The 26,843-nt window shown below is 40.0% G+C and overlaps 1 protein-coding gene across 1 annotated transcript in view; it reads right to left on the bottom strand.

Moving 5' to 3' along the window:
- Positions 1 to 4,159: 4,159 nt before the first annotated feature.
- DEPDC1B (DEP domain containing 1B) overlaps positions 4,160 to 26,843 on the bottom strand; it is an 83,584-nt gene continuing 60,900 nt past the window's right edge. Inside the window, exons 10-11 of the mRNA XM_089688053.1 lie at positions 24,193 to 24,378; positions 4,160 to 8,801 (exon numbers count right to left, since the gene is read on the bottom strand). Coding sequence (XP_089544179.1) covers positions 8,640 to 8,801; positions 24,193 to 24,378 — 348 coding nt within the window. The 3' untranslated portion in view covers positions 4,160 to 8,639. The remainder of the gene's footprint in view (positions 8,802 to 24,192; positions 24,379 to 26,843) is intronic.

Below are 26,843 nucleotides of genomic sequence, written 5' to 3'. Positions count from 1 at the left end.
ATATATATATATATATATATATATATATATCTCTTCCGTGCACATATGGGTTAACTGTGACCACTCTGTGAACACTGCAACACTGTGTATCCACCAACACCAATAGTATTAAATACTATTACCCTCTGTATCCATATACCAGCATCCAATGAGATCTTCTAATTTGCTCCCAAGAAATTATTCCAAGGTCCTCAAAAGACAAGAAGGGTCTCAAGGCTCATATTCAGGGTATAATTAAGAAATCTTTAATAGCCACTTACATTAAAACTTCATTAATCCAGCTTCCAACATGGTTTTTGTGTGAGCTCTATCAAACAAATGCAAATGCCATGTGTTGACAACCCACAAAATGGCCGCGGCGACACTTCCGGTCTGCGTGCGTGCGTCACGACGTCACACCCTTAACGCGTTTCGTCACTTCCGGACTTCGTCTGAAGGGATACGGACGTCCCACATCACTCTCCTTATATGTTAATGTCTCTTAATGATGCGAAGCCACCGCCGCCATTTTACAAAAGGGAAACCAGGCCATCGCAATTCCTCTATCACTCTAATGGGTATCCTTAGCCAAAAATCGGACTAAGCAAATACTAATACACAAAGGGTAACAGAGGACTACAGATTCATATTTCATATAATAAAATACAGTATACAAATATCCGATTATCAACCGAAAAATAAAATAAAATTACATCATATACTAAAAACTAATTATAAATACATATTCCCTATATTCAACCCCATTTAGAAACATTTAAATAAATACTATCAATTTTCAATATAATAAAAATTATTTGACTATTGCCTGGTTTCATACAGCTCTCAGGGGCCCCAGCAGCATCTCCCAGAGTTGTTGGCTTTGCCCTTTTCTATCTGTCCCATTTTGCTTGTTTCAGGGGGATACCTGGTTCTGCGACTGCATTTTCCAAAAGTACACCAAACCCCCAACAAGGCAAGCAAGAATCCCCATAGCAGCTGTAGGAAAATCGTAAAGCTAAACTCTAGGCAGATATTAAAAAAAAAAAAACACGCAGTTCCGAATCAATAAAACAAGAAATGTTCTATTTATAATACAAGCACTGTGAGCACCTGACTTAGACCTAGTATCAGCTGCTTGTAGTCTCCTGTTCAGCAGGGCTGGAGTGCAAGAGGAAGACGTAGTACAATCAGCCCATAGGTTCAAGTGCTCACAAAAAGCATGCTGATAGGAGGAGTAAGCAGAGTGACAGAGGTGAGCTCATCACTATTCACTCACAGGCAGAGGAAGTCAGTCAAATGATGCTGGCCATCAAACTGATGGCATTTTGTGGCATAATTCAATTACTGTGGAGGAGAGCTCCAGACTGAAAGCAAATACTGCAATTAAAGCCATGTCATTTCAGGTTTTATTAAGCTAATCATTTTTATCTTATTTTTGGCTGTATTTCCATTTTAAGGGTTATCCAGCACACTAATGTGAAACGCCACAAATTACCCAAATATTTAAAAATGCTTCAAGGCAATTCAAATCAGATCGCTTAAATTAAAAAAACAAAATAACACTTTTCCCCAAACCAATATACATAAAAACACATTTTTATTAAGTGCACTTGGTTTCATTATATCATTTTACAGTCATTATAATATACAAAATTGTAACAGCTCTTTAAAAAACAATATTCAAGACATGGATTGTTAAGCAAAAAAAAAATACAAGGCACACTATATAAAATATAGGATAATCTGAGATCAAGCGGTCAGTATGAATCTGAACTGTGCAATGTGTAGAAATAAAACTGAAGTTTTATTCGTTTTTTTTTCTTTTCTTCCAACAGTATGTACACATTATAACAATTTCTGGTTAACCTCTGAGTAGATCATGCACAAATTGCCCAAAGTAAGATTATATGACAATGGTACATGGTATTAAACCAGCCTACAGCCAATAAAGCTTTCCTGTTTAAAATGTTTATCCCCAAGCCTTAACTTCCCTTTAGACATATGTTGATTGTTACAGTGCATTAGTCACATTTGCATTAACGCTGAAGTTTAATCTCCTTAAATCTTACCTTCCTTGGTTCATCCCTACCCCCTTCATCAAAATGTATAAACAAAACCTGGTTTTAGTACATGCCGGTGATATCATCACTGGGTCTCTGCACTTCTCTCCATAATGTTGGCAGATCAAGGCTGGTGAGAAAGTCTGGCAGGGTGCTGTACAAAGCTTTCGATAAATCCTGTGTGTGTTGGTGAGCCTCCATGCTTGACAGAACTGAAATCTAAATAATTGAAATGGTGGGTCTAGGTCACCTGGGAGTAAAAAAGCTAGATAATCATGGACATCCTCCAGCCAGGAAACGAGTCAGCTTCTGCCCTCTTACAGTCTCTAATTTCACAGCACACTGTGAGCTTCTCAGTGTGTATTAGAGTAAGAAATTTCAGTACAGGTCAGGAGCCTGTACAACTGTGCAAGACTGAAGGTAACACTGGATTTCAGCTTTAACATAGGCCTCTCTTTTTTAAAGGGCTGCTAATGCACCACAAAAAGGCGAAAAAAAAACCAAACAAACAATATAGAGCCAAAAATGCACCACATGCATTACATGGGTGTATTGCCAGCTACTCTAGCTAGGCATTGGCATGTGGTTATAAATGAATTACACCACAATGCATCATACTACCGCATATTAATGAAATTTACCATGTGTTGCCGCAACACATACGTGTAGAGTAAACATTAATAGAATAAAATAAAAATAGTTACTTTAACAAAGAAACCACTCATTCCAGGCCAGGGCTGGTGACTAGAAGTATTGATGCCACTGAATACGCATGAAAGCCAAGCAACCAGCATTATATTAAACATTCTCTGCAGAGGCCACATGATGAATGCAGAGCCACCAGCCAGACCCCGGCTTTAGTCGATATTTCAATTTGTATAAAACTTGGGGAAGGGGTGTGAAGTCCAATAAAATCATCCACTTAAATATTTAAACACATCATTTGCTTGAGGTCATCTACTAACATAGCAAGCCTCCAGCGCAGTATATTCTAGGAGAGTGTCGGATATCATCTCTGAATTTATGTCCAGCAAGTTTTCCCAATTGGAAAGTCGTCCTACAATATGATCAGCTAACTGCGGGAAAAATAAACTTCTTTCTAATCAAAAATCCTCTTTTAGTCATATTAAGTAAAAGGTCAAGTCCAAGAAAAAGTGTCATTTCACTTCTGAATAGATGTCAATAGGGTGTGTCATCAACCAGCATATTATGTCTTTTGGCGACTATACAACCAAGTTCCCTGCTTCACCCTCCCGCTGTGGATTCTTTAAAGGAGTTCCACTTGTGTTCAATTTTTTGTCATATAGAGATATTTACCTGTGAGATATGCAATAACCATGACAACTAATTGGATGAGTAAGATGCTGAAAGTCAGTTGGTTGATGTGGTAAGTGCACTTCACTGATCTTCGTGTGCTATTTGCACAGTATTATTGAATTAAGACCCTTGTCCATGTTAAATACAATAGTAGCATGTGTAAGCTGGATAAGCACATACAGGGGTTAGACAAAAAAAAATGGAAACACTATGATTTGCAGGTGTGAAAGTGACATGTTTCACATTGAAAGTGGAAGTGATGTAACATTCTTTTTCTTCCGCTGTGTGATGAGACACCTAGCTAACAGGTGGGAAGCCTCACTTACGTCATTCACTGTGCACACCACTAGAAATACAGAGTTCAAAGAGGGCAAACTGTTGGTGCTCGCTTAGCTGGTGCCTCTGTGATGGGACTGAGATTGAGCTCTGCAGTCACTTTTGCAGCAGCGGTTTTTTTATTCCGGGTCACAATCCTGCACAATGTCCTTTTGTCTCTTTCGGCCAGTTGACCATGTCGGATGCGCTTATGCTTCTCAGATGACGTTTTCCTGGAAGCCGTATATGCCGTCATAACCTTTAATGATGTATCTCGCAACATGGAAAATAAATTGGCAACTTCAGTCACAGAGGCACCAGCTAAGAGGCACCAACAATTTGCCCTCTTTGAAGCTCAGTAAGCTCTGACATGACTCCGTATTACTAGCAATGCATGCAGTGAATGATGAAAGTGACGCTTCCCACCTATTAGCTAGGTGTCTCATCACACAGCAGAAGTAATAGAATGTTACATCACTTTCGCTTTCAACGCAAAACATGTCACTTTCACACCTGAAAATCATGTAAGGTTTCCATTATTTTGTCCAACCCCTGTAAATTAACAAAGCTCAACAGGTCATGGATCTGCAATTGAGGACCTTAAATATTCCTGAAAATGTGCACAAAAACAATATTAAGCCAAATTTCTGGAAATGTTGGGTTGCTAATAATTGATTTGTATTATAGTCCAGTAATTAGAACATCTACCAAAAAATACAAACAACAATTCTTGGTGCATTGTACAGCAGAGGACAAAGAACAAAACTGGAGCAGTCAGATGAATCAGATAAAAAACACAGAAAGCAGCAGCTTCTAAATTACATTCCTAGAAATGCGCAGGCAAAAGAGATTGTTTAGATTTGACTGACGCTGCACAGATCCCAGGAGTCGGGCAGGCAACGGAACTTAAAAAAGAGTTTTTTTCTATAGGCAATTTAAAAGGAGACGGGAACAAGGGCTTTCACGAATGAAGGAAATACTGTCGACTAGATTGAGCTTACTGGCTGCTGATTTATGAACATTGTATGAATCTGGGTTAGAATTCTCGAACATCAATTTATCAAAGAATCTAATCAGATACAGTGTTACATTTTCCCATTGACTGGAAAATGAAATCTGGCTTGGTGTCACAGGCAGCTGCCACACATCTGCTCCTTTTTTTTTTAAGCAAGGGAACATAGGATATTATGCCATAATAATCAGTCCATAGAAATGGATCCCTTCTTATAAGGAATCCAATCACCCTATAATGAATGTTTTACATTATGGGGCAGCAGTGAAAACAGCAACATTTTCAGAAGAAAATATTTCAAGCACAAACTTGTAATTGTAGGTTATAGGCTTCTCCCAGCCTAACTGAAAAATTGTCATTTTTACAAATTCAGGCTGCATGTGTGATATAGTGGAATCTTTTTTTCAACCAGTATTCCATGGCGGTTCCTCCAGAGGTTACATGGGAAAACAGCAATGGCAGTTCTACTGCCTACACGGAGCACCAATGTAAGGGGTCACCAGTTTTTAATGGCTGTGGATTTTTGACCATTTATTTCATTATTATTGATTTACTTTCATGATTATTAATTAAAAGATATTCTTACATTTTAAACACTCAACAACTTACTAATCAAGCTGATATACCATGAGCTGTAGGTGTAATATTGGTGAAGGTTCCCCCGAGACCTGAAAACCGCTTAAAAAGTGGAAGGCGAGTCAAAACCTAACTAAGCGTAACATCTATTCCTACCCAATTCTGAGCCTATTCTATCTACCCTGTAAAAGAAAAATTCCTATACTTACCTATTCTGAAGTCACTCCAGTTCAGTCACATGATTGGGTCCCAGCACCAGCTTCTGTGTAGGAGGGGAAAAGCAAACAACGAATGCCCCATAGAAAGCCTAGTGGTGACGTCATCGTGCAGGCTCTGCAGCCATTGTTGGCGATCACTTCTCTTCACTGAAGCTGGCTATTGGAGAGATCATGTGACCTGGACTGGAGCAACATTAGAATAGGCAAGTATAGACATCTTTCCTTTTACAGGGTAGATAGAATCGGCTTATAATGGGGGTGAGAGTGGATTTAAGCTTAGATTTTCACTTGACTTCCACTTTAGGGCTTCCTCCATAATTGAGAGAGGCTTGTGTAGTGTTAAACTAAAAAACACCAATTTACAGTGGGGCTCCCCCCTGCACTACAAGGTTTAAATACACTTTTATGTATTGTGCATTACATGCACTCATATGTTTATAGATATTGTATTACCGCTTCAAATGACTAATTGTGGTTTTTTTCTCAATTGTTTATTAAATATATGTAAGCACTTTTAGGTATGTGCGTTTGTGTGCATGTACTTACATTTTTTTATTTTTCCACTTGGTGTTCCATGTGTTTTATTTCATCTATGAATTAATTTAGTGCCACATTGTAAAAGTCCTTGTTCTGGGTAACCTTACACTTTGCTTTCCCCCGAGTTCAGTTTAAGGGCTCATAGTCCAAAGCATGGATTGATCTGAATGTCTCCTGTATTTAACTCTTCTTCAGCACAGACATATTTCCACACAGAACATTATCTCTATTGTGCACATAGGTGTAAAAATGCATCCTGTACAGCTGTTGCTAAACAGATTTACCTTGAAGCATTTCCATGTAAGCCTGGGTTCACACTTGTGTGGTGCGGCTTATCGCGTGTGATTTGCACAGGAACCGCACCGCATTCCTGTGCAAATCACATGCGAATTCTAAGCAGTGTGATTTGAGCCATACATTTTGTAAGGCTCAAATCGCACCGCATCCACACCAAAAAGGTGCAGGACCCTTTTTTTGGTCTGCACTAGAATTGGATTGCATGAGTGTTCACACCCATGCGATCTGATTCTGCACATCGCACCGCATTTTGTGGACCGACGTCGGGGTGTTAACATACACACCCGCAACAGTTCGCATGAACGGGTATGATTGTGATGCGGTGCAGAATTCGCACTGAAACCGCTGTGAATTCCAGACCACATCAGTGTGAACCCAGGCTAAAATGTTAATGAATGCTGCAATTGTTACAGTATAGAGATGCCTTTTATATATTAACTGAAGGCTAACCGTTACTTGGACCCCATCAGTTAAACATTTTTAAGGTCCAAGAAAGGGGATCAACTACTAAGAGGACCCACAATTGGCAGCAGAATCGCACTGGATTGTACAAACAGTTCAATGAAATTTGTAACAGCAGCATATCTGCTCTCCGAATTGTCTCTACGATATTCGTACCATGATGAGAACTCTATGATCCTAGGACCATTAGTGACAATGTGCTTCAGATTTCCAAAAGCAACCAGTAAGGGCTGCAGCCTTAACCTTCCCCAGCTATGATTCTGTGTGCAAATGAATCCTCAGCAACACACGATTCCATAACCAGAATTCACTCGTACATAAAATGGAATAATTGCAGCCATAATAGATCATAAGTGAGGTATCCATAATTGAGGTCCAAATAAATTTAGGACATTTTTGATACAAGAATGTGAAACCTTCACTATAGCTTTGAAAGAGACACACAAATGAAGTTACATCGTTTGAGTCTCTGATCTAAAAACTGGTGATTGATTCCATTCACCAGTGACCATCGATATCTATGTTTGGTGGAGGTGAGATCTAAAATATTGGTGATTGCTCAGAAGCAGAGGGAGGTAGGTTGTGCTATATGAGTTTGCTGCATGATGTGCCTATCTCAAATTACCCACACACCACCAGGGAGATAGAAAACTGCACCAGACAAAGAAAGAAGGGTGATTTGTAGTAGCTAATAACACAAAAACCTGAATCCAGCAGGAACCGCCATAATTAATTTCAACAATTAAAGTGTTACTAAACCCAGGACCCTGCATTCACTATATCTGGTCTCCTACAGTATACACAAAATGGAAGTGCAATCATTTTAGTAAATATAAACTGCTAAATACCTTTTCTCATCAGCAGTTAGAGCAGTCTTGTGACTTTTATTAGTGTCCAGCTGAGCACTGGTTAAAGCTTGCAGGAGGAGTTTTCATTTTCCTCTATCCTATAAGGCTGCATGACCCCTGACCCTCAGTCTGGACAGCGTGGATTGGCCCTGTGATGATCACTTGCACTCTCCCAAAAAAAGAAAAAAACTCTCTAGCACTACATACCAAACTGAGCACATGACTCAGCAACTGAGCAGAGTAACTCCTAGAGCTCTGTACTATCAGCAAATGTATTGGGGACTGTAGAAGAAAGGGAGGATCAGAGAAGACAGGATCAAACAGTCTTTTTACACAATACGGAAGATTAACCCCATAGATTCCACAGTGAGTATAACAAGCATGCTTTACTGCATATACAGACTGATTATTTTGTTGTGGGTTTAGTAACACTTTAAATCTCTAGGCAAAGTAGAAACATCAGTAGCCTTTTTTAAACCTTTTCTATACAAAGCAAATTGGTATGTCTATTGATACAAAGCAGTTATAAAATAGGATCCTATGTCAGACCATACAGTGTTTTCATTTGGAAATCTGCTCAACGTTACTCTACATAAAAGTATTAGATATTTCTCTTAAGACAGATCCGAGCATCACTAGACGACTTCTCAGAAGCGCCTCCAGTGTATCGAAGACATTCAAGTATGTACATGATTTGACAAGGAAGATTATGGTCATATAAGCTTTGAAATGATCCTTCCAGTGTAGTTTCAAGTAGTTCTTATATACTCAGTAGGCTTAGTTAAAATCCACAGGCAAAATGATAAAAATGGAAAAGTTCCATACATTTTAAAAAAAATGCAAGTTCCTGTTAATAGTTGACCTACTTTTGTGGAAAAGCGATATTCACAGAAATACTGATCATTAGAGTTAGTGAATATTTCGTGTCTTGCTGCTTTTTCTTTTTCTAAAATTAGTTTCAGTAGTTCTACAGGAAATGTAAACCATCGATCAGTCCAAGATAAAAGCAGATATTCACCTACATACGAAAGCTGCGGGTCCTCTGAAATGACTGGAATGGTCTCTTAAGAGCCAAAAAAGACAGCTGAGACTTTAGGGTAGGTCGCTCAGGAAATATCGCTGCCTCGCTTTCTGGTGTGGGGAGCCGTTCCTTGTAAACTTGTGGGTGAGACCTTTGAAACTGAAGAGGAACAATTGGTTCAATAAGCAGATAATATACTGATAGGGGTTTATCTAGATAATTTGATAAGGAACATATTTATATGTGAACTGAACTCCAATGAAAACATAAAACCCTCATTTAGGTTTAGGGGACCAGAAAAGGCACATTTTTCATTTTTATTATACTTTTATACATACTCAAGCACATACTTATGCAATTCCTGCAGGTTTTTCTCTGCAATGCTAGATCAGTGCCTATTTGCTCAATCGGTCGAAGGTCGTCTGACAGCAAGTGCAATACAGTTTCCATAGCCCTGCATTGGACATGAGGACACCTAAGGACAGTCCACTGCCAGGCATAGGGAAGCTAGGATCAGGTAAGTAAAAAGTAAGTAACATTGCCTTTTATGGTCCCTTGGTGCAGTGCGGAGACAACCCCACTTCAAAAAAGGACTTTTGTTTTCCCCAGAGAGCGGTTTTAAAGTACAACTAAAAGCTTCTCTTTGACAGTCTAAAGGAGTAACAAATACATTTTCTGTACAGCACTCAGTCTTTATAAAATCAAACAAAAATCTGCCTTTGTGAATATAAATGTGGAGCTGCTTGTTGGTAAGCTTAAAAAACCTAAACACATACAAACAATATATACTGCGCTTCTTAAATACTGTGAATAACTATGGTGATACTATAAATAAGTGCAAATTATTGCCTCTACAAATCATTTGCAAAATAAGTAACAATGTGAATTAGTGGTGCACCAAAATGAAAATTCTGGTGCCAAAACCGAAAATCAAAAGAAAGGAAGGATCAGAGAAGACAGGATCAAACAGTCTTTTTACACAATACGGAAGATTAACCCCTTAGATTCCACAGTGAGTATAACAAGCATGCTTTACTGCATATACAGACTGATTATTTTGTTGTGGGGTTTAGTAACACTTTAAATCTCTAGGCAAAATGCACTTCGCCGAACACTGAAACCAAAATGCGCAGTTATTAAAAATGAATAAAAAATACACTTTGATTAAAAAAAACAAATATCCCATTTTGTTTTTAAAATATGAAAGAGAATGTTATGGCGAGTAAATAGATACCCAACATGTCACTCTTTAAATTTGTGCACGCTCGTGGAATGGCGTGAAACTGCGTACTTAAAAATCTCCATGGGTGATGCTTTAAAAATTTCTACAGGTTAGCAGTGTAAAGTTACAGAGGAGGTCTAGTGCTAGAATTATTGCTCTTGCTCAGACGTTCGTGGTGATACCTCACGTGTGTGGTTTGAACACCACTTACACATGTGGGCATGGCCTACGTATGTGTTCACCACTATGTGCGAGCACGAAGGGGGGCACATTAAACTTTTTTTTTTAATTAAATTTTTTTTTTTGCACTGTCCCTTCAAAAAAAACAAAAAATGTAAATCACTTTTATTCTTATCACAACAAATGCATGCATCCCTTGTGAAAGAAATAATTAGTGACAGGTCCTCTTTATGGAGAGATATGGGGTCAATAAGACCCCACATTTCTCCTCTGCAATGTTAAGCATTGGATCAAAAAAAAAAAAAAGCATCGATCTAGTGCTTTAAAAAAAAAAAAAAAAAAAAAAAATGGCCGGAACGGGAAGGGGCATCGCTCTGATACAGATGAGTGGCGGCCATCTTTCCTTCACTCATCTCTATGCCCAGCGCCGGGATCGATGGTTTCTCAGGTAAAGCTGAGATCTACCAAGCGGCAGCCGGTCACGGCAGTGGCGAGGTATTTTCAGCACCTGTATCGGTGATTTTTCTCATTTCGGCCAAAACGTTTCGGTCACCGAAATTTTGGTGCATCCCTAATGTGAATGCTTCCATATAATTATGAACAAAAGTTCATTTTTCTATAAAGCTTCATATCCGACTTCCATGTTCCCACTGTGCAAAGATAAGACACCCAAGAAATAAGTGCCCTCCTCTCTTCGCAAAATTCCATCATGGGGTTGCAGCTTTCGCGATACATCACTTCCAGTTGTTGGAACACACACCAGCGTTCCTTTCTGGTGATATATATGCCTGAGTGATTGTAACTGATGTAAGCACAATTTTATAGTGGTTTTATAATAGATAACCTTTACTACACTATAAGGAGGTCCTCTCTCACTTTGCCTCTGTCAGGAAGATTTTTTATTCAGAGGTTCTCGCTGCATAATACCTTCGGGAACATCTGATGTGGTCCGTATATGCAAGTCAGCCAAAACGGGAAGATAAGATCTAATTTGTGATATTTCAAGTATTTATGACCTTCTTTGAGAGAAGAGGTGATATATTTCTGGTGAGTGCGGTGTGTTTCCCCTTCTTGGGAAGAGAGGAAAAGCACTTATTTCTTGGGTGTCTTTAGCTCTGCACACTGGGAAAATGAAAGTCGGATATGAAGCTATATAGAAAAGTGGACTTTTGTTCATAATTATATGGAAGCATTCACATTGTTACTTAATTTGCACATGATTTGTAGAGGCAATCATATGCACTTATTTATAGTATCACCATAATGATTCACAGTATTTAAGGAGCGCGGTATATATTGTTAGTATGTCTTTGGGCTTTTTAAGCTTACCAACAAGCAGCTCCACATTTATATTCACATTTATTTTTTATAGATATTTATTAAAAATCTACCTTTACATTTCCTGACTGAGCCAAATCCTCTTTCAGTATCTCACACACCCGTCCAAGACACTGCAGCTCACAGTGGGAGGGTTTCAGCAACAGAGGCAGTGCTGTCAATCCAGAAAGCAGTGGGCAGGGCTGGGTGTGGCCATCGGCTGATTGAGAAGCTGCTTAACGTGAAGTAGTAATTGTTAATAGCCATGCCCATTATTTCATCCAACCATACTGCAAGCAGGCACAGCCCACATGAATTCAGGAGCATTTCAACATTATTGCCACCCCATCACACTGGTAGAATCAACAGATATTTGTAAGACTACTGGGGATGAAGAAAAAAAATGTAAAGATACACTAAACTAGGTCCTGTAGCACATAATTCTACTTTAACCCCTTTGCTGCTACTGACATAAAAACGTATGTTAGCAGCAGCAGAGGCATTTGTGTGCACTATTGGCTGTTTATTCTATTCAGACGCTGGTTCTACTAGACACATCCTAGAGCTTCAGATATCAATTCTGAATTTGGCACGGCCGTATGTGGCTCTGCCTTCAGCCATGTCATCCATTCACAAAGATCTTTGAATAGAAAGACTACAAGTCCCATCTGTCACCATTGCAAAGGAAAAAAGGGCAGCACAGTGGCTAAGTGGTTAGCACTCCCGCCTAGCAGTACAAGGGTTATCAGTTTGAATCCAGCCATGACACTACCTTCACTGGATTTTTCACTGGATACTTCAGTTTCCTCTCACTCCAAAGACATGCTGGTAGGTCAATTGGCTCCTGTCTACACTGACCATAGTGTATGTATATGTATATGTATGTATGTACGTACGTATGTATGTATGTGAGTTAGCAACCTCAGATTATAAGCTTCTTGAGGGCAGGGACTGATGTGTAAAAAAAAAAAAAAATACACACACACACACACACACACACACACACACGAAACTCGAAAAATTAGAATATTGTGCAAAAGTTCATTTATTTCAGTAAAGCAACTTAAAAGGTGAAACTAATATATGAGATAGACTCATTATATGCTAAGCAAGATAGTTCAAGCCGTGATTTGTCATAACTGTGATGATTATGGCTTACAGCTCATGAAAACCCCAAATCCACAATCTCAGAAAATGAGAATATTACATGCAATCAATAAAACAAGGATTGTACATAGAATATCGGACCTCTGAAAGTATAAGCATGCATATGTACTCAGTACTTGGTTTGGGCCCCTTTGCAGCAATTACTGCCTCAATGCGGCGTGGCATGGAAGCTATCAGCCTGTGGCACTGCTGAGGTGGTGTGGAAGACAAGGATGCTTCAATAGCGGCCTTCAGCTCTTCTGCATTGTTCGGTCTCATGTCTCTCATCTTTCTCTTGGCAATGCCCCATAGATTCTCTATGGGGTTCAGGTCAGGCTAGTTTGCTGGCCAATCAAGCACAGTAATCCCACAGTCATTGAACCAGGTTTTGGTGCTTTTGGCAGTGTGGGCAGGTGCCAAGTCCTGCTGGAAAATGAAGTCAACATCCCCATAAAGCTCGTCTGTGGAAGGAAGCATGAAGTGCTCCAAAATCTCCTGGTAGACGGCTGCGTTGACCCTGGACTTAATGAAGCACAGTGGACCAACACCAGCAGATGACAAACTTCACACTGGACTTCAAGCATCTTGCAGTGTGTGCCTCTCCATTCTTCCTCCATACTCTGGGTCCTTGGTTTCCAAATGAGATGCAAAAGTTGCTCTCATCAGAAAAGAGGACTTTGGACCACTGAGCAACAGACCAGGTCTGTTTTTCTTTAGCCCAGGTAAGATGCTTCTGACGTTGTTTGTCATATGCAACACTGTACCCATATTACATTTTTATAATTTTTTTTCACATATAGAGCTTTCTTTTGGTGGTATTTAATCACCACTGAGTTTTTTATTTTTTTGCTAAATAAAACAAAACAACACCTGAAACTTTTGGGGGAAAAAACCCCGCACTTTTCTTCGTTGCAAATAAATAACATTTCTTCATAAATGTAGGTCAAAATGTATTCTGCTACATTTCTTGGGTGAAAATAATGATTTAATTTGTATAGTTTTTTTTCAAATTTTTCTATTTTTTATTAATTATTTTTTCTTTTTTTACGATTTTTTTTTTCAGCACACTGTGATAAAAGCAATACAATGTTACCATAGTAACATTGAACTACTCTGGGCAAGTGATCAGAATTTTTTTTTTTTTTTTTTTTTTTTTAACACATTATGATTGCTAATACCAATGTATTTCATTGATATTTGCAATCATTGTTACTGAATGAAACTGATTCATTCAGTCTTTCGTTGTGATTAGCTGTGATTGGGCAAAGCTGATCACATGATACAGATGGGCTTTGAATGGCCCTGTCTGTATCATGTGACTGCTTTGACCAATCACAGCAAACAACGCAATTGTATACAATGGATGGCATGGCAGGAAGCCATCCATTGTATACAATTGACATGTGATCTGCTATGATTGGTCACAGCGGTCACATGACACTGGCAACGGGCTGGCGTAGTGATAGGTCATCGGCTGTGTCCCGTGGACACAGCTGGTAACACATTGCGCCGCTGCACGGCCCAGTGAGTGGCTTGTTTTGACAGGACGTCATATGACGCCTAGTCACAAAGGCAAGTGTCCCGCCTGGCCGTCATTCTGCTAAAGGCCAGGTGGGAAGGTGTTAAGATCTGTGTATGACATTTTATAAACAGAAGCTGAAGGGCGTGTTAAAGTTTTAGAGAAAGCGGCTTGAAGCTTGCCGAAAACTTTGCTGAAAGTCACATAAAAGCTTGCTGTTCATGCCGCTCTTATACAAATTGAAGCCTGTGTGAAACAGACCTAACTGAACTCAAGTACAGACCTGGAGCTGGAGAAATCATCTGCAAGAGCACAATTACAGAACCTGTGATCCACTGAACCGATTCCAAAATGTTAATACAAAAATGTTTTTTTCTACTGGTAACATGACCTGCTAGAAAGGAGGTGGATCAGAGACAATGAGACCACAGAGGCAAATTCTTAAAGCGGTAGTGAAGTTCACTTCATCTTGTGGGCTACAGGAAAGGCTATAAACAAGGCTTACATGTAGGTACAGTGAATATCTCCTAAACATGTACCATCTAGGAGAGATTTACATACGTAGCAGCCGATAATATCACATGCTGTGCCATGGTCATGATTCCTGCGCGTGCTCAAGTGACATCATCATGGCTATTAAAATGGATAGAGCCCACAAACCTGGAGGGAAGACCAGGTGAAGATGGATTCCCTGTCAGCGGTGACAGTGCGCCACTGGAGGGATCCAATTTTAGGCAAGTCTGTTATAATGTGCAAGTATACGATGCATACTAGCACATTATGACGTGAGCCTGCAAGTTTTTATTTTTAAGCGTGGTTTATGACCTCCTTAAAGAAAAGGTATTGCAGACTTTTGAAAACAAGACTGTTAAAATTTGTGTTCAACTCCTATAAAGCAATAAAATAGCAGTAGGAGGACGAAGGCAACTCTTCCCAGGGTGTCCGCTCCTGGACTGCAGAAAAGCTGTTTGACACTTGAGGAATGCACATAAAAAGTTATAGTTCAGTGGCTTTAACACCTTCGCTTTGAAAACTTTTTTTCATTAGTCAGAAGTCTTTCTCAAAAGACATTGAGATTTGTTTTATGACAGTTTTGCTATAGAATAACTACACACTATACACTTCTCTATCAGTTTAATGCAATTCAGAAAATTTAGAGTTTACGTGATTCCCCATGCATTAATCAATGGCCACCATGGTAAAATACTCTAAGATAGGGCAATGAAATTGACAAACTCAACAACTTCCCGTAAAATATCAGCTTTTGGACATACATACATTATAACATACATATATATTATAACATACATTATAACATATATATATTATAACATACATACACACACACACACACATACATATATATATCTCATGTTCTCCCTGTGCCTGCGTGGGTTTCCTCCGGGTACTCCAGTTTCCTCCCACACTCCAAAGACATGCTGGTAGGTGAATTGGCTCCTGTTTAAATTGGCCCTAGTATGTGTATGTATGAATGCGAGTTAAGGACCTTAGATTGTACGCCCCTTGAGGGTTAGGGACTGATGTGAATGTACAATATATATGTAAAGCGCTGCGCAAATTGACGGCGCTATATAATATAAGTACCTGAAATAATATATATATATATATATATATATATACAGTCATGGCCGAAATTGTTGGCACCCTTGATATTTTTCCTGAAAATCAAGTATTTCACACAAAAAAGGTATTGCATTAACACATGTTTTGCTATACACATGTTTATTCCCTTTGTATGTATTGGAACAAATATAAAACAGAGGCAGAAAAGCAAATATGACATAATGTCACACAAAACCCCAAAAATGGGCTGGACAAAAGTATTGGCACCCTTAACTTAATATTTGGTTGCACACCCTTTGGAAAACATAACTGAAATCAGTCGCTTCCTATAACCATCAATAAGCTTCTGACACCTCTCACCCGGAATTTTGGACCACTCTTCCTTTGCAAACAGCTCCAGGTCTCTCTTATTGGAAGGACACCTTTTCCCAACAGCAATTTTAAGATCTCTCCACAGGTGTTCAATGGGATTTAGATCTGGGCTCATTGCTGGCCACTTCAGAACTCTCCAGCGCTTCTTTGCCATCCATTTCTGAGTGCTTTTTGACGTATGTTTGGGGTCATTGTCCTGCTGGAAGACCCAGGATCTTGGACGCAAACCCAGCTTTCTGACACTGGGCCCTACAGTGCGACCCAAAATCCTTTGGTAATCCTCAGATTTCATGATGCCTTGCACACAGTCAAGGCACCCAGTGCCAGAGGCAGCAAAACAACCCCAAAACATCATTGAACCTCCACCATATTTTACCGTAGGTACTGTGTTTTGTTCTTTGTAGGCCTCATTCCGTTTTCGGTAAACAGTAGAATGATGTGCTTTACCGAAAAGCTCTATCTTGGTCTCATCTATCCACAAGACGTTTTCCCAGAAGGCTTTTGGCTTACTCAAGTACATTTTGGCAAACTGTAGTCTTGCTTTTTTATGTCTCTGTGTCAGCAGTGGGGTCCTCCTGGGTCTCCTGCCATAGCGTTTCATTTCATTTAAATGTCGACGGATAGTTCGCGCTGACACTGATGCTCCCTGAGCCTGCAGGACAGCTTGAATGTCTTTGAAACATGTTTGGGGCTGCTTATCCACCATCCGGACTATTCTGCGTTGCAATCTTTCATCAATTTTCCTCATCCGTCCACGACCAGGGAGATTAGCTACAGTGCCATGGGTTGCAAACTTCTTGATAATGTTGCGCACTGTGGACAAAGGCAAATCTAGTTCTCTGGAGATGGACTTGTAACCTTGAGATTGTTGATATTTTGCCACAATTTTGGTTCTCAGGTCCTCAGACAGTTCTCGTCTCCTCTTTCTGTTGTCCATGCTTAGTGTGGCACAGACAGACACACAATGCAAAGGTTAAGTGAACGTCTCTCCTTTTTATCTGCTTTCAGGTGTGATTTCTATATTGCCCACACCTGTTACTTGCCCCAGGTGAGTTTACAGGAGCATCACATGCTTGTAACATTCTTATTTATCCGCAGTTGTGAAAGGGTGCCAATACTTTTGTCCAGCCCATTTTTGGAGGTTTGTGTGACATTATGTCGAATTTGCTTTCTTTCCTCCCTTTTTTTGTTTTGTCCCAATACACACAAAGGGAATAAACATGTGTATAGCAAAACATGTGTTAATGCAATACGTTTCGTGAGAAATACATGATTTCCTGGAGAAATATCAAGGGTGCCAACAATTTCGGCCATGACTGTATATATATATACATACATACATATATATATATATATATATATACATACATATATATATATACATACATATATATATACATACATACACATATATACACACATACACATATATACACACACATATACACACACATATATACACACACACACACACACACAGTATATCAACACACATACATATATTATAAACATACACACTATACACATACATATATATTATAACATATATAAATACGTATGTTACGATCACTCAAATAGCTTAAAGAGTTGTAAATAATCAGCGTCATTCATCAAACTGTATTTACAGCCTGCATTTTCCCACAAAAAACAATAGATATTTGTAGGAGAAAAAAAAAAAAGCTTGAATCTGGAAATGCTGCTTCTGGGCAATACAGGAGATGCCAATTAAACACACACATATGCACACACACTTAACGGTCACAAAAAAACCCCAAAAAGTTAGATATATTTACAAATCCTAATAAAAACGTATTAAATCTTTAACCCCTTGCCACCAACTGCACCTATACATGTGGCCTCACTGAAGTGGATCTACTTCTGCAAGGCACAAAAAACAAAAACTGAGACTCACAGTACCTGATTACCTGATCTCCGTGATAGCCTGTGATTGGTTATTACAGTAATCAGTCACCCCTGTATTTTTCACCTCTGAATGGAGAGAATGTTACTTACTGTGGAACCTAAGGGGCTAATCCTCTGCCCTCTTCTTCTACTATCCCCAATCAGTTTGCTGATAGTACAGAGCTCTATGCGTGACTCTGCACATGCTATTTAGTGTGTATGGCTAGATTTTTTTTCTTTTTTTTTGGGGGGGGGGGGTGTATGTGATCAGCACGGGGCCAATCAGCACTGTCCAGACAGAGGGTCAGGGGTTATGCAGCCTCATAGGACAGTCAGAGCAGAATATAAACTCCTACAAGATTAAACAGTTTTCAGCTGGATACTGATAAAAGTCACAAGACTGCTCGGTTGATGATAAAAGGTGTTTAGCAGTTTGTATTTATTAAAATAATTGCATTCCCATGTTGTGTGTACTGTGGGAGACCAGATATAGTGAATGCAGGGCCCTGGGTTTAGTAACACTTTAATTTTTTTCAATGGGAGGTGTAACGTACATGTGAATGATGTAACATGCATGTGACAAATGTACAGATTTGAGTAGGTAAGATGTGATCAGTAGCAATATGTAATCGTAACTGGAGGGACATTCCATTGTCATTAAGGATGTATATTCTGTAGGGACATTCCATTGTCATTAAGGATGTATATGCAGTCCATTGTCATTGAGGAAATGAGGTACAATTAGCATCAATTAGGCTGGAAAGCCCAGCTTCCAGGATGTGACACCTTTTGTGTTAAGGTTGTCACCTTCTGGTGAACCCAGTTTAAAGGAAAAGGCCCCCAGACATTCCGGCTTCCTCCATACATCAAAAAGGGTATGTTTAATCTCTCATAAAAGCTAAAATATTAGTTGCAGAGAGATGAACATGCTACTTTCTTGTAGGGCATTCTGTAGGCTGCATCGGCACTAAAAATCATATTTGTGAGGTAGGCAGAAGGCCAGGAAAATGCAGGAAATGGTTAGGTGGCGCTGGATGGCGACAGTCGAATGGTGTTTGGTACGGTCGCCATCAGACTGATGCGCTAGTGTCGAAAATCCAATCCCTGACTTGGTGTTTCAAGCCGGTCTTGGCCCGATTGAACTTGGGCAGGTCAACACTCAGAACATCCTGTGGGCAGGTTCAGGAACACCCCCCCATGGTCAATTGGCCGAGGACTAATGTTCCGCCTATGTCCATATCCCCATAAATGGGGTACCTGGACACTGGGACATTTTCTATTCGTACGGAGCTGGTTCGATCGACCAATGGATTGCCGATTCTCTGACTTGCTCCAGTCACAGGGTAAATACTGGTAAAGTTTTACTTCTGTCTTTTATTGCCTTTTTATTTTATAGCAATTAGTCATTTGTGTGTCTTCTTGTATTTTTTGTATTTCTGTAACTTTTTATATTTTGTACATATTTTATGCACTGCCCACCTTCGGGAAATTAAATCTAAAAACTAAATTAGTGACTTCTGTGTATTTAAGCACGTGCTCATATCTTCGGAGAGATTAGATTGGAGAGATTAGATTGGATTAGATTAAATTGTATTGTATTTTAGTGCCTTTAAACGCTCAGTCAAGCTCATTGCCAATCTGTATGCAATTGCACTGTGTGTGGGCAGATTGCGTGCAGATTGCAAAAGGTAACAGATCGGCCAGACAGAGATCTGTGTGTGTGGGGTGTCCCAGCAGATCGTTCTGCGGATAAACTGTTGGGTGGTGGCAGGCTACCTTTTGTGGTGTATCTGGTGTGGGGGAGTGGACAGTGGAAGGGTGATTAACACCAGGGTTCAAGCTGTAGGTAGCTGGAGGGACCTTAGAAGGGTAGGTAATTACTAAGCTGGTCCTCAACTCTAATCAGTGCACCAGATTGTAAGTAAGATTTGTATGTGCCAGTGTGTGGTCGACCAGCTGAATTGGAGTGGAGTGTCCATCTGGTGGTGGCAAAAGGTAGTGCAGGCTGGGGAAGTATTTCACGGCTGATCTTATATACGGTTTTATATATTCAAAGTTAAGTCCCCTTTATTCCCTCTTTACCCCCTGTCACGGCCGCAGGTGCGCGCCTCGGTTAGCTAGTCACTGTGGGCATGGCGTGTGGGTGGATCTCTGACAGGAGGTAATTCCAGGAGTGGAGGGAGGGGAGCCGGTATTTAACAATGGATATGCCTCGATCGATCCCACATATGCTTCATATCTCCAGTGTATAGTTAACACACCACTGTAGGATTTCCGAGCGTCGTGACCTGGGGAGGATCTTGATGTCTCGAGGCTTAGAAATCCTACAGTGGTATCCTAACTATACACTGGAGATATATGAGGCTTATGCGGGATCGATCGAGACATACCCATTGTTAAATACTGGTTTTATATAGTGAGGTGTGCTGAAACACTTATTAAATGTGAGTGGAAACCTGGAAACTGTTTTTATGGCTAATAAATTGTTTTAGGGATAAAACTCTACGTTGGAAGATCTCTCAATACATGTATGGCTGAGGAGGACTAAAGCTAGGTTCATCTATGTGCGGGTGGTACCACTGCAGATCCGCACAAAAATCCACACACACAGAAGAATGCGGACCCGTGGGCGGGTGCCATTAAATCTAATGGCACACCGCCTGCACTGGAAATTGCAACCGCACTGGAAACCAAGGTTCCTGTGCGGGCTGCTGTTTCCAAAGACGTGAAGGGACTTCTTCCCTGCGTTTCCCGGGGCACGCGAGTCCATTCAAATGAATCGGGGCAAAACACAGCCCACATATATGTGAACCAGGGCTAATAAAAGAAGGTGGAGAGGCAGAGAAGAGAGGAATCTGACCTGGCTGGGAAGGCACACATGAGTCCTGAATAAGGGGACACAAGTGCTGTATGACCTCACTTAGCGGTTTGGTCATATATTTCAGGTGAGAGCACATCTGGTGTAGGGCTCTCAATCTATATATAATTTAATACATTCTGGCACAAGTGGTGATGAAGAGAATGGAGAAATCATACTGATATAGGAAGGCACTAAGCAGATATTGGGACTAATAGTTATACTGGATTTTTTATTTTTTGGACAGATGTTGATTTCACAAGAGTGATTTTATAAAAGAGTATTGGGATTTATTAATTTTTAGTGCACTTGCATGTTACATATTTCAACTCTAATGTATAATGGATGTGAATCGCGGCAGTTAATTAGTAGTGTATTGAAGCGATTTAACACGCGTTATGGGAGTGTGAACAGTGTGAGCGACTCACATAAGCACATTTACTTGTAGCAGCTCACAAGGTATATTGTATAATAAAATAATGTTTTTGCAGGGTTTTCATTCACATTCTGCACCTATTAGCCCATGTGCAGCATATACTACCTTCACAAAAACATTTCTGGATTGCTTCTGACAGCTATGAAGATTTTTTTTGATGGCTGTGGAAAGCAGCAAATTGAATTTGAATTTTAATTGGATTTTATGGAAGAGTAAACACCAATAATCAGCTGCCCATATAAACCTTAACCACTTCAGCTCTCATACCTGTACATACCTTATGGACTAGAATGATTTTTATATTTCCAATATAGGCCTTTTTACTTAACATCGGCATTACTTTAGATAACAAAGCAATATCTACAATGTTTATGAGGAACAACAAGGCTTTCTTTGGCAATATTGGTTGGCAATTTTTTTTTTCTATGTAATTTCTAGGCAAAAATATGTAAAAAAATTTGAAAAAACATTGAACAAAATCTATTTTTTTTTCCTGTTTTCACTAGTCTTCATCTATACTTGACAGATCTGGAACCGCTCAAAGTTTCCAGCACACCATCCTGCCAGCTCTCTCTGCTCCAGGTGCTAGTCCCTTCAAAGAGTATGTTCTGCTCCATCCATCCACAAAAATACAAAAACACTGGGCTGCACTCTGTTTGACTAGTGACTTAAAGTGTTACAAAACCCACAAAAGTAAAATCAGTCGGTACATGCAGTAAAGTATGCTTGTTATACTCACTGTGGAACCTAAGGGGTTAATCCTCCGCATTGTGTAAAAGGGCTGTTTGAGCCGGTCTTCTCTTATTCCCCACCTCCCTTCTTCCACAGTTCCTAATCCATCTGCTGATAGAACAGAGAATTGGGGCAAGCTGCACATGCCCTGTTTGGTGTGTATTGCTAAAGGATTTTTAATTCTTGGGACAGTGCATGTGATCAGCACAGGGCCAATCAGCACTGTCAAGACAGAGGGTAAGGGGTTATGTAGCCTCATAGGACAATCAGGGGAGAATGAAAACTCCTCCAAACAAGCTTTAACCAGTACACTGCTGGACACTGATAGCAGTCACAAGACTGCTTAACTGCTAATGAGAAAAGGTATTTAGCAGTTTATATTTACTAAAATAAATGCATTTTAATGTTCTGTGTACTGTGGGAGGCCAGATACAGTGAATGCAGGCTCATGGGTTTAGTAACATTTTAAGATGCTTTACTGTAAGTTAGAAATATACAAATTTATGCTAAATTTTGTCCCATCTAAAAGAACACTAAAAATTTGGATTTCTGGCTTACCTGCAACACAGGGCATCTTTTTATTCATGACTACTTGGGTTATACTGCCACCTTCAGGTGAATGTGCAATGGCCAAAAAAGGCAGGTTTTCCCACCAGGCATAATCCCTCCCTGGTCAGCTAAGCCTTAGTTATGTAGCAAGCAACGAGAAACATAATCAAAGAGGGGAGGGATCCCTGTGATCTGTGATGTACTCCTAGAAAAGGATTTAACTGGTAAACCAAAAAATGTAAGGTCCTAATCGTACATCACAGGACACAGAGCCTCTTCATATTCATGATCCCTACACTGAAAAGGAGGGGTAGGCAACACAGCAAAAAAAGTTGATGAACGCAACACAAAAAAAATAAGGGAAAAAACCACTACAGAGTCACTTTCAAGGCCTTTTGCCCAAACTGTGCATATGTAGAGGCACGAACATAGATGATAAAACTAATTAAAACATGTTAACAGATAACCAGGCAGCAGCCTTACAAACTAGAACAGAAGATCGATGCTGAATTACCCAGAAAACACCAACACTCGTGGTGGAATAGGCCTTGACCAAGAAAGGAGGAACCTTGACATCACAGGCCTGAGAAATGAGCTGACAAATCTACCTAGAGATAGTGGATTGAGAAGCATCCTGACCCTTGCAAGGACCTTCAGGTCGACCAAACAAGAAATCAGGCCGTGGAAACAAAGCTGTAAACCTCAGATAAATCCAAATAGCTCAAAACACCCAGAATGAAGCACTTAGGATTAGGACAAAGATGACAGCACAATGTCCCGCTTCAAGTGGAATGAGGAAACCACCATAGGTACAAGAAAAAAAAAAAAAAAGAAGAGAAGGTGGAAAGGTCTTATAACCATATTTTCCTGAATATGAATCAGGAAAATGTTCCTTATAGGAGAAGGCAGCCAACTACAGGAACAAAGTAAAGACAACCACTTGGCTGCAGCTGCTAATCAAGAAAGGTTTCCCAGCATGTCCCTTCAAAAGAAGCCGATCAAACAATCAACTGCTGTCGAGCAGGGATGGACACAGTGATCAACATTTGTCGGAACGAAAAGCAACAATTGTACACTTAAAGATGCAGACATAACTCCGCAGAGAGGCAATATTTAGAGCGAAATAGTACATATAATGTGAACTAAAAAGTACATAATTGGATTATTGTCCATGACTGTCTCACATCAACACTCCTAGTGGTGAGGAACTGTAAGCACAGGGTTCAAGAATTATCAGTTTCTAAACTACGTGTTTGCATACTTGGGTGCTCCATGTTTTATGAGAAACAATTCACTACCAGATTCTCACAGGTAGGGATGAACCAAGGCGTGTTGCATCCTAGTCCAAATCCATGTGAGCGAGCCCCAGTAATCAGTCAACTGTCATTGGCCAATCACCTGATGCCGGGGCATCCCCATGTATACAAGCAGTGGTGAATTCCATGGTCGCAAATGACTAGCCCAGTACAGGTGACGGCTTTCTGATGAACTCACTCTCTATAGTTCGGACTAGGATCTAAAACATGCCCAAGCTCATCCCTACTCATAAGCACTCTATGAGAGCCTGAATTTATCTGCGGTTAGTTTAAGATCACCACAAATCGGCTTTGAAGGCACTGATAAACATGTGCCACTTTTTTTTTTTTTTTTAAATCTCCGGTCATTCCTAGTGTTTGGATAGTTGCCAGCATTCCCTAATATTTATACAGGAAATACAGAACCACTGATTTTCACCTGTTTCAGTTTCTTCTTCTTCTCCTTGGTGGACATCTGCTTGTTATTAATAATATCCTCCAACACGACCCGTGCTGGATCTTGAGGCTTGCCCAACTTCTCATATTCGTACTGAAGCTTTGCTGGTTGGGGCTTTTCAAAGGTAGGGTGTAGAGTGGAGTCCATATCTGCTCCTGGATACTTGATCTACAAAAAACAAACAGATGTACTGAAAAGTAAGCTATTTTACTTTCCTTTACATTGATCGTCCATTCAGAGGTATACAAGAAGTCTATATATCCACTTGAAGACCAGGCCTATTTTGACACTTTGTGTAGAAAAAATAAAATAAAAATGAGCATTTTTCTGTTGGAAAACGATTTAGAACCCCCACACAGGACTGTTGACAGTTCTTTTCTGATCCCCATGGCTCAGTATCTAGCCTATTCAGTGTTTCCATTGTGACAGTGTGGCAATCTGTCACCCAGGATTCTCAACAAGGCAGGTTGAGGGGCTCCAGGGTAAGTGTTTGATACGGAGGAAAGTGGCTTTTCACTGTCCTCTGTTGTTTGTAAGGTCTGTTTTGGGATCTGGAGCCTGGAAATTTCAAAGAGATCTGGGAGGGATGAAATCTCCAATCCTGGGACCAGGTTTTGGGAATGGCCAGGAGACTGATTGCACAGGTGTGTGCAGGCCTTTTCATAGAGTCAGGACCAGGGTTCTGAGCTCCACCCCGGCAGATAGGAGTCAGGAGGGCTCCACCCCGGCAGATAGGAGTCAGGAGAGCTCCACCAAGGAGAGGTGGAAGCCAAAAGCGGCAAGGAGCTGCTTGGCAGTAGCTGTGTGCTAGTGGCCAGCTGTGTGCGAGAGCCATGTTTTTGCTGTGTGCGAGAGCCATGTTTTTGAAAAAGTCTGCAGGAGACAGACGTAAGCCTGAAGAGGAAGGCTAATGGAAGATTGTATATATCTGAGAGAGCCAGGAGGCTGAATTTTGTTTATGTGGATGATAGCTACCCCTGTGTAGGAAACTTCTGATGTTTTGAACTTTCATTTAAATAAGTGGGCTAAAAAGGCCTTAAAAAAGAAAGCGAGTTGCTGTGTGCGTTTAACCAAGCTCTACCATTTGAAGCGAGTTCCCACATAATGTAAGAGCTAACAAACTCATTGAGTATTTATACACTGACACTAACTGCAATTTAAAAAGCCACAGATGTGGGACATTAACCTCTAATTGGCACTTTAACACGTGTGTCACCTTGTGTGTCTGTACCAAGACCAAACATTCCAGGGTATGTAAACTTTTGATCCATTTGGGTGATTTCTGTTATCAATACGATTTAAAAAGGAGACAAACAACTATTTTATAGTAAATGGCTTCATATGATCATCATCCTTCAATAAAAGAGCATTTTTTTGGCATGACCAGATTTTCAATATCAATGTCAAAATGTCACAATTTCTGCCAGAACACACACAGTATATTTTAGATTTCTATTTTTTTTTTTTACAAAGGCCCTTAAAAAAAATTTGCAACGTCCACCATTTTATGTTAAAGTTTTTTTGTGTGCAGCTGTTTTTGAAATGTAATTTTGTGAAAAAAATGCTTGAATTAATTTAAATGCAAAAAAAACAACATATAAATCGAATTTGTGGTAAAGTATAAAAAGATGATTTACGCAGAGAAAATAGATACCCAACATGTCACACTTCAAAATTGCATGTGTTTGTGGGATGGTGACAAAACTACGATACTTAAAAATCTCCATAGGCAAAACTTTAAAAATTTTTACTGGTTACCAGAGGAGGTCTAGCAATAGAATTATTGCTCGCTATAAAGTTTGCAGTGATACTTCACCATGTGTGTTGCGAACACCATTTACATATGCGTGCGCGACCTACATTTGCATTCACTTCTGCTCATGAGTACGGAAAGATGGGAATAGCTTCCAAATATGTACATAGCAATGAATAAACTGAGAGTAGGTTACTTGAGGTGGTCCTCTCCTCACAGCAGCCCAAACACAGCTGAAGACTCCCAGGGATTATCCGCAACAAATTCAATAAAGTAACCACTGCTGTGCAGATCAATTTAGAACTTGCAAACAATGGAAATGTCCACACGGGCAGGGCCATTTAACCCCGGCGTCACGGAACTGGTCTTTTTTCCGTGGGGCCGCATATTTGTGTACTTATCTTTGTGCTTGGCGCGCTCCTAGCACAAAGACCGCGGTGTCACTGAGAGCCCTGGGTCCTGTTCTAACGATCGGGACCTGGGACTCCCGATTCTGGGTCACATGATCGCTGTGATAGCCTCTGAGTGGCTATCACAGTGATCAGTCACTGTACAGCCCAGCCCCCTGGCTTTTTTCTCTCTCTATGAATGGAGCGTTACATTGTATCTCTCTAACTCCTGGCATAGAGGGAAAAAAAAATTAAAAAAAAAGAAATATTAAAAAATAAAATAAAAAATAAAGAAAAATACCTAGATCAAGGTTTGATCTAGTTAAGTGCCAGGGTTAGTGTCTGGGTCAAGGTCAGGGTCAAAGATCAGGATTTAAAAAAAATTGGTGTTAGTGTCAGTGTGTTTTAGGGTAAAAAAAAAAAAGAAATAAAATTCGCACTATTGTTTATGGGCTGTACTACAGGTACAAACATCAAATAACATACACATA

Source organism: Staurois parvus, unplaced genomic scaffold (assembly GCF_062004578.1).
Source record: "Staurois parvus isolate SC_StPar_1 unplaced genomic scaffold, SC_StPar_1.0 ptg000445l, whole genome shotgun sequence".
Classification (NCBI taxonomy): domain Eukaryota; kingdom Metazoa; phylum Chordata; class Amphibia; order Anura; family Ranidae; genus Staurois; species Staurois parvus.
This window is presented reverse-complemented; position numbering and strand designations above follow the sequence as displayed.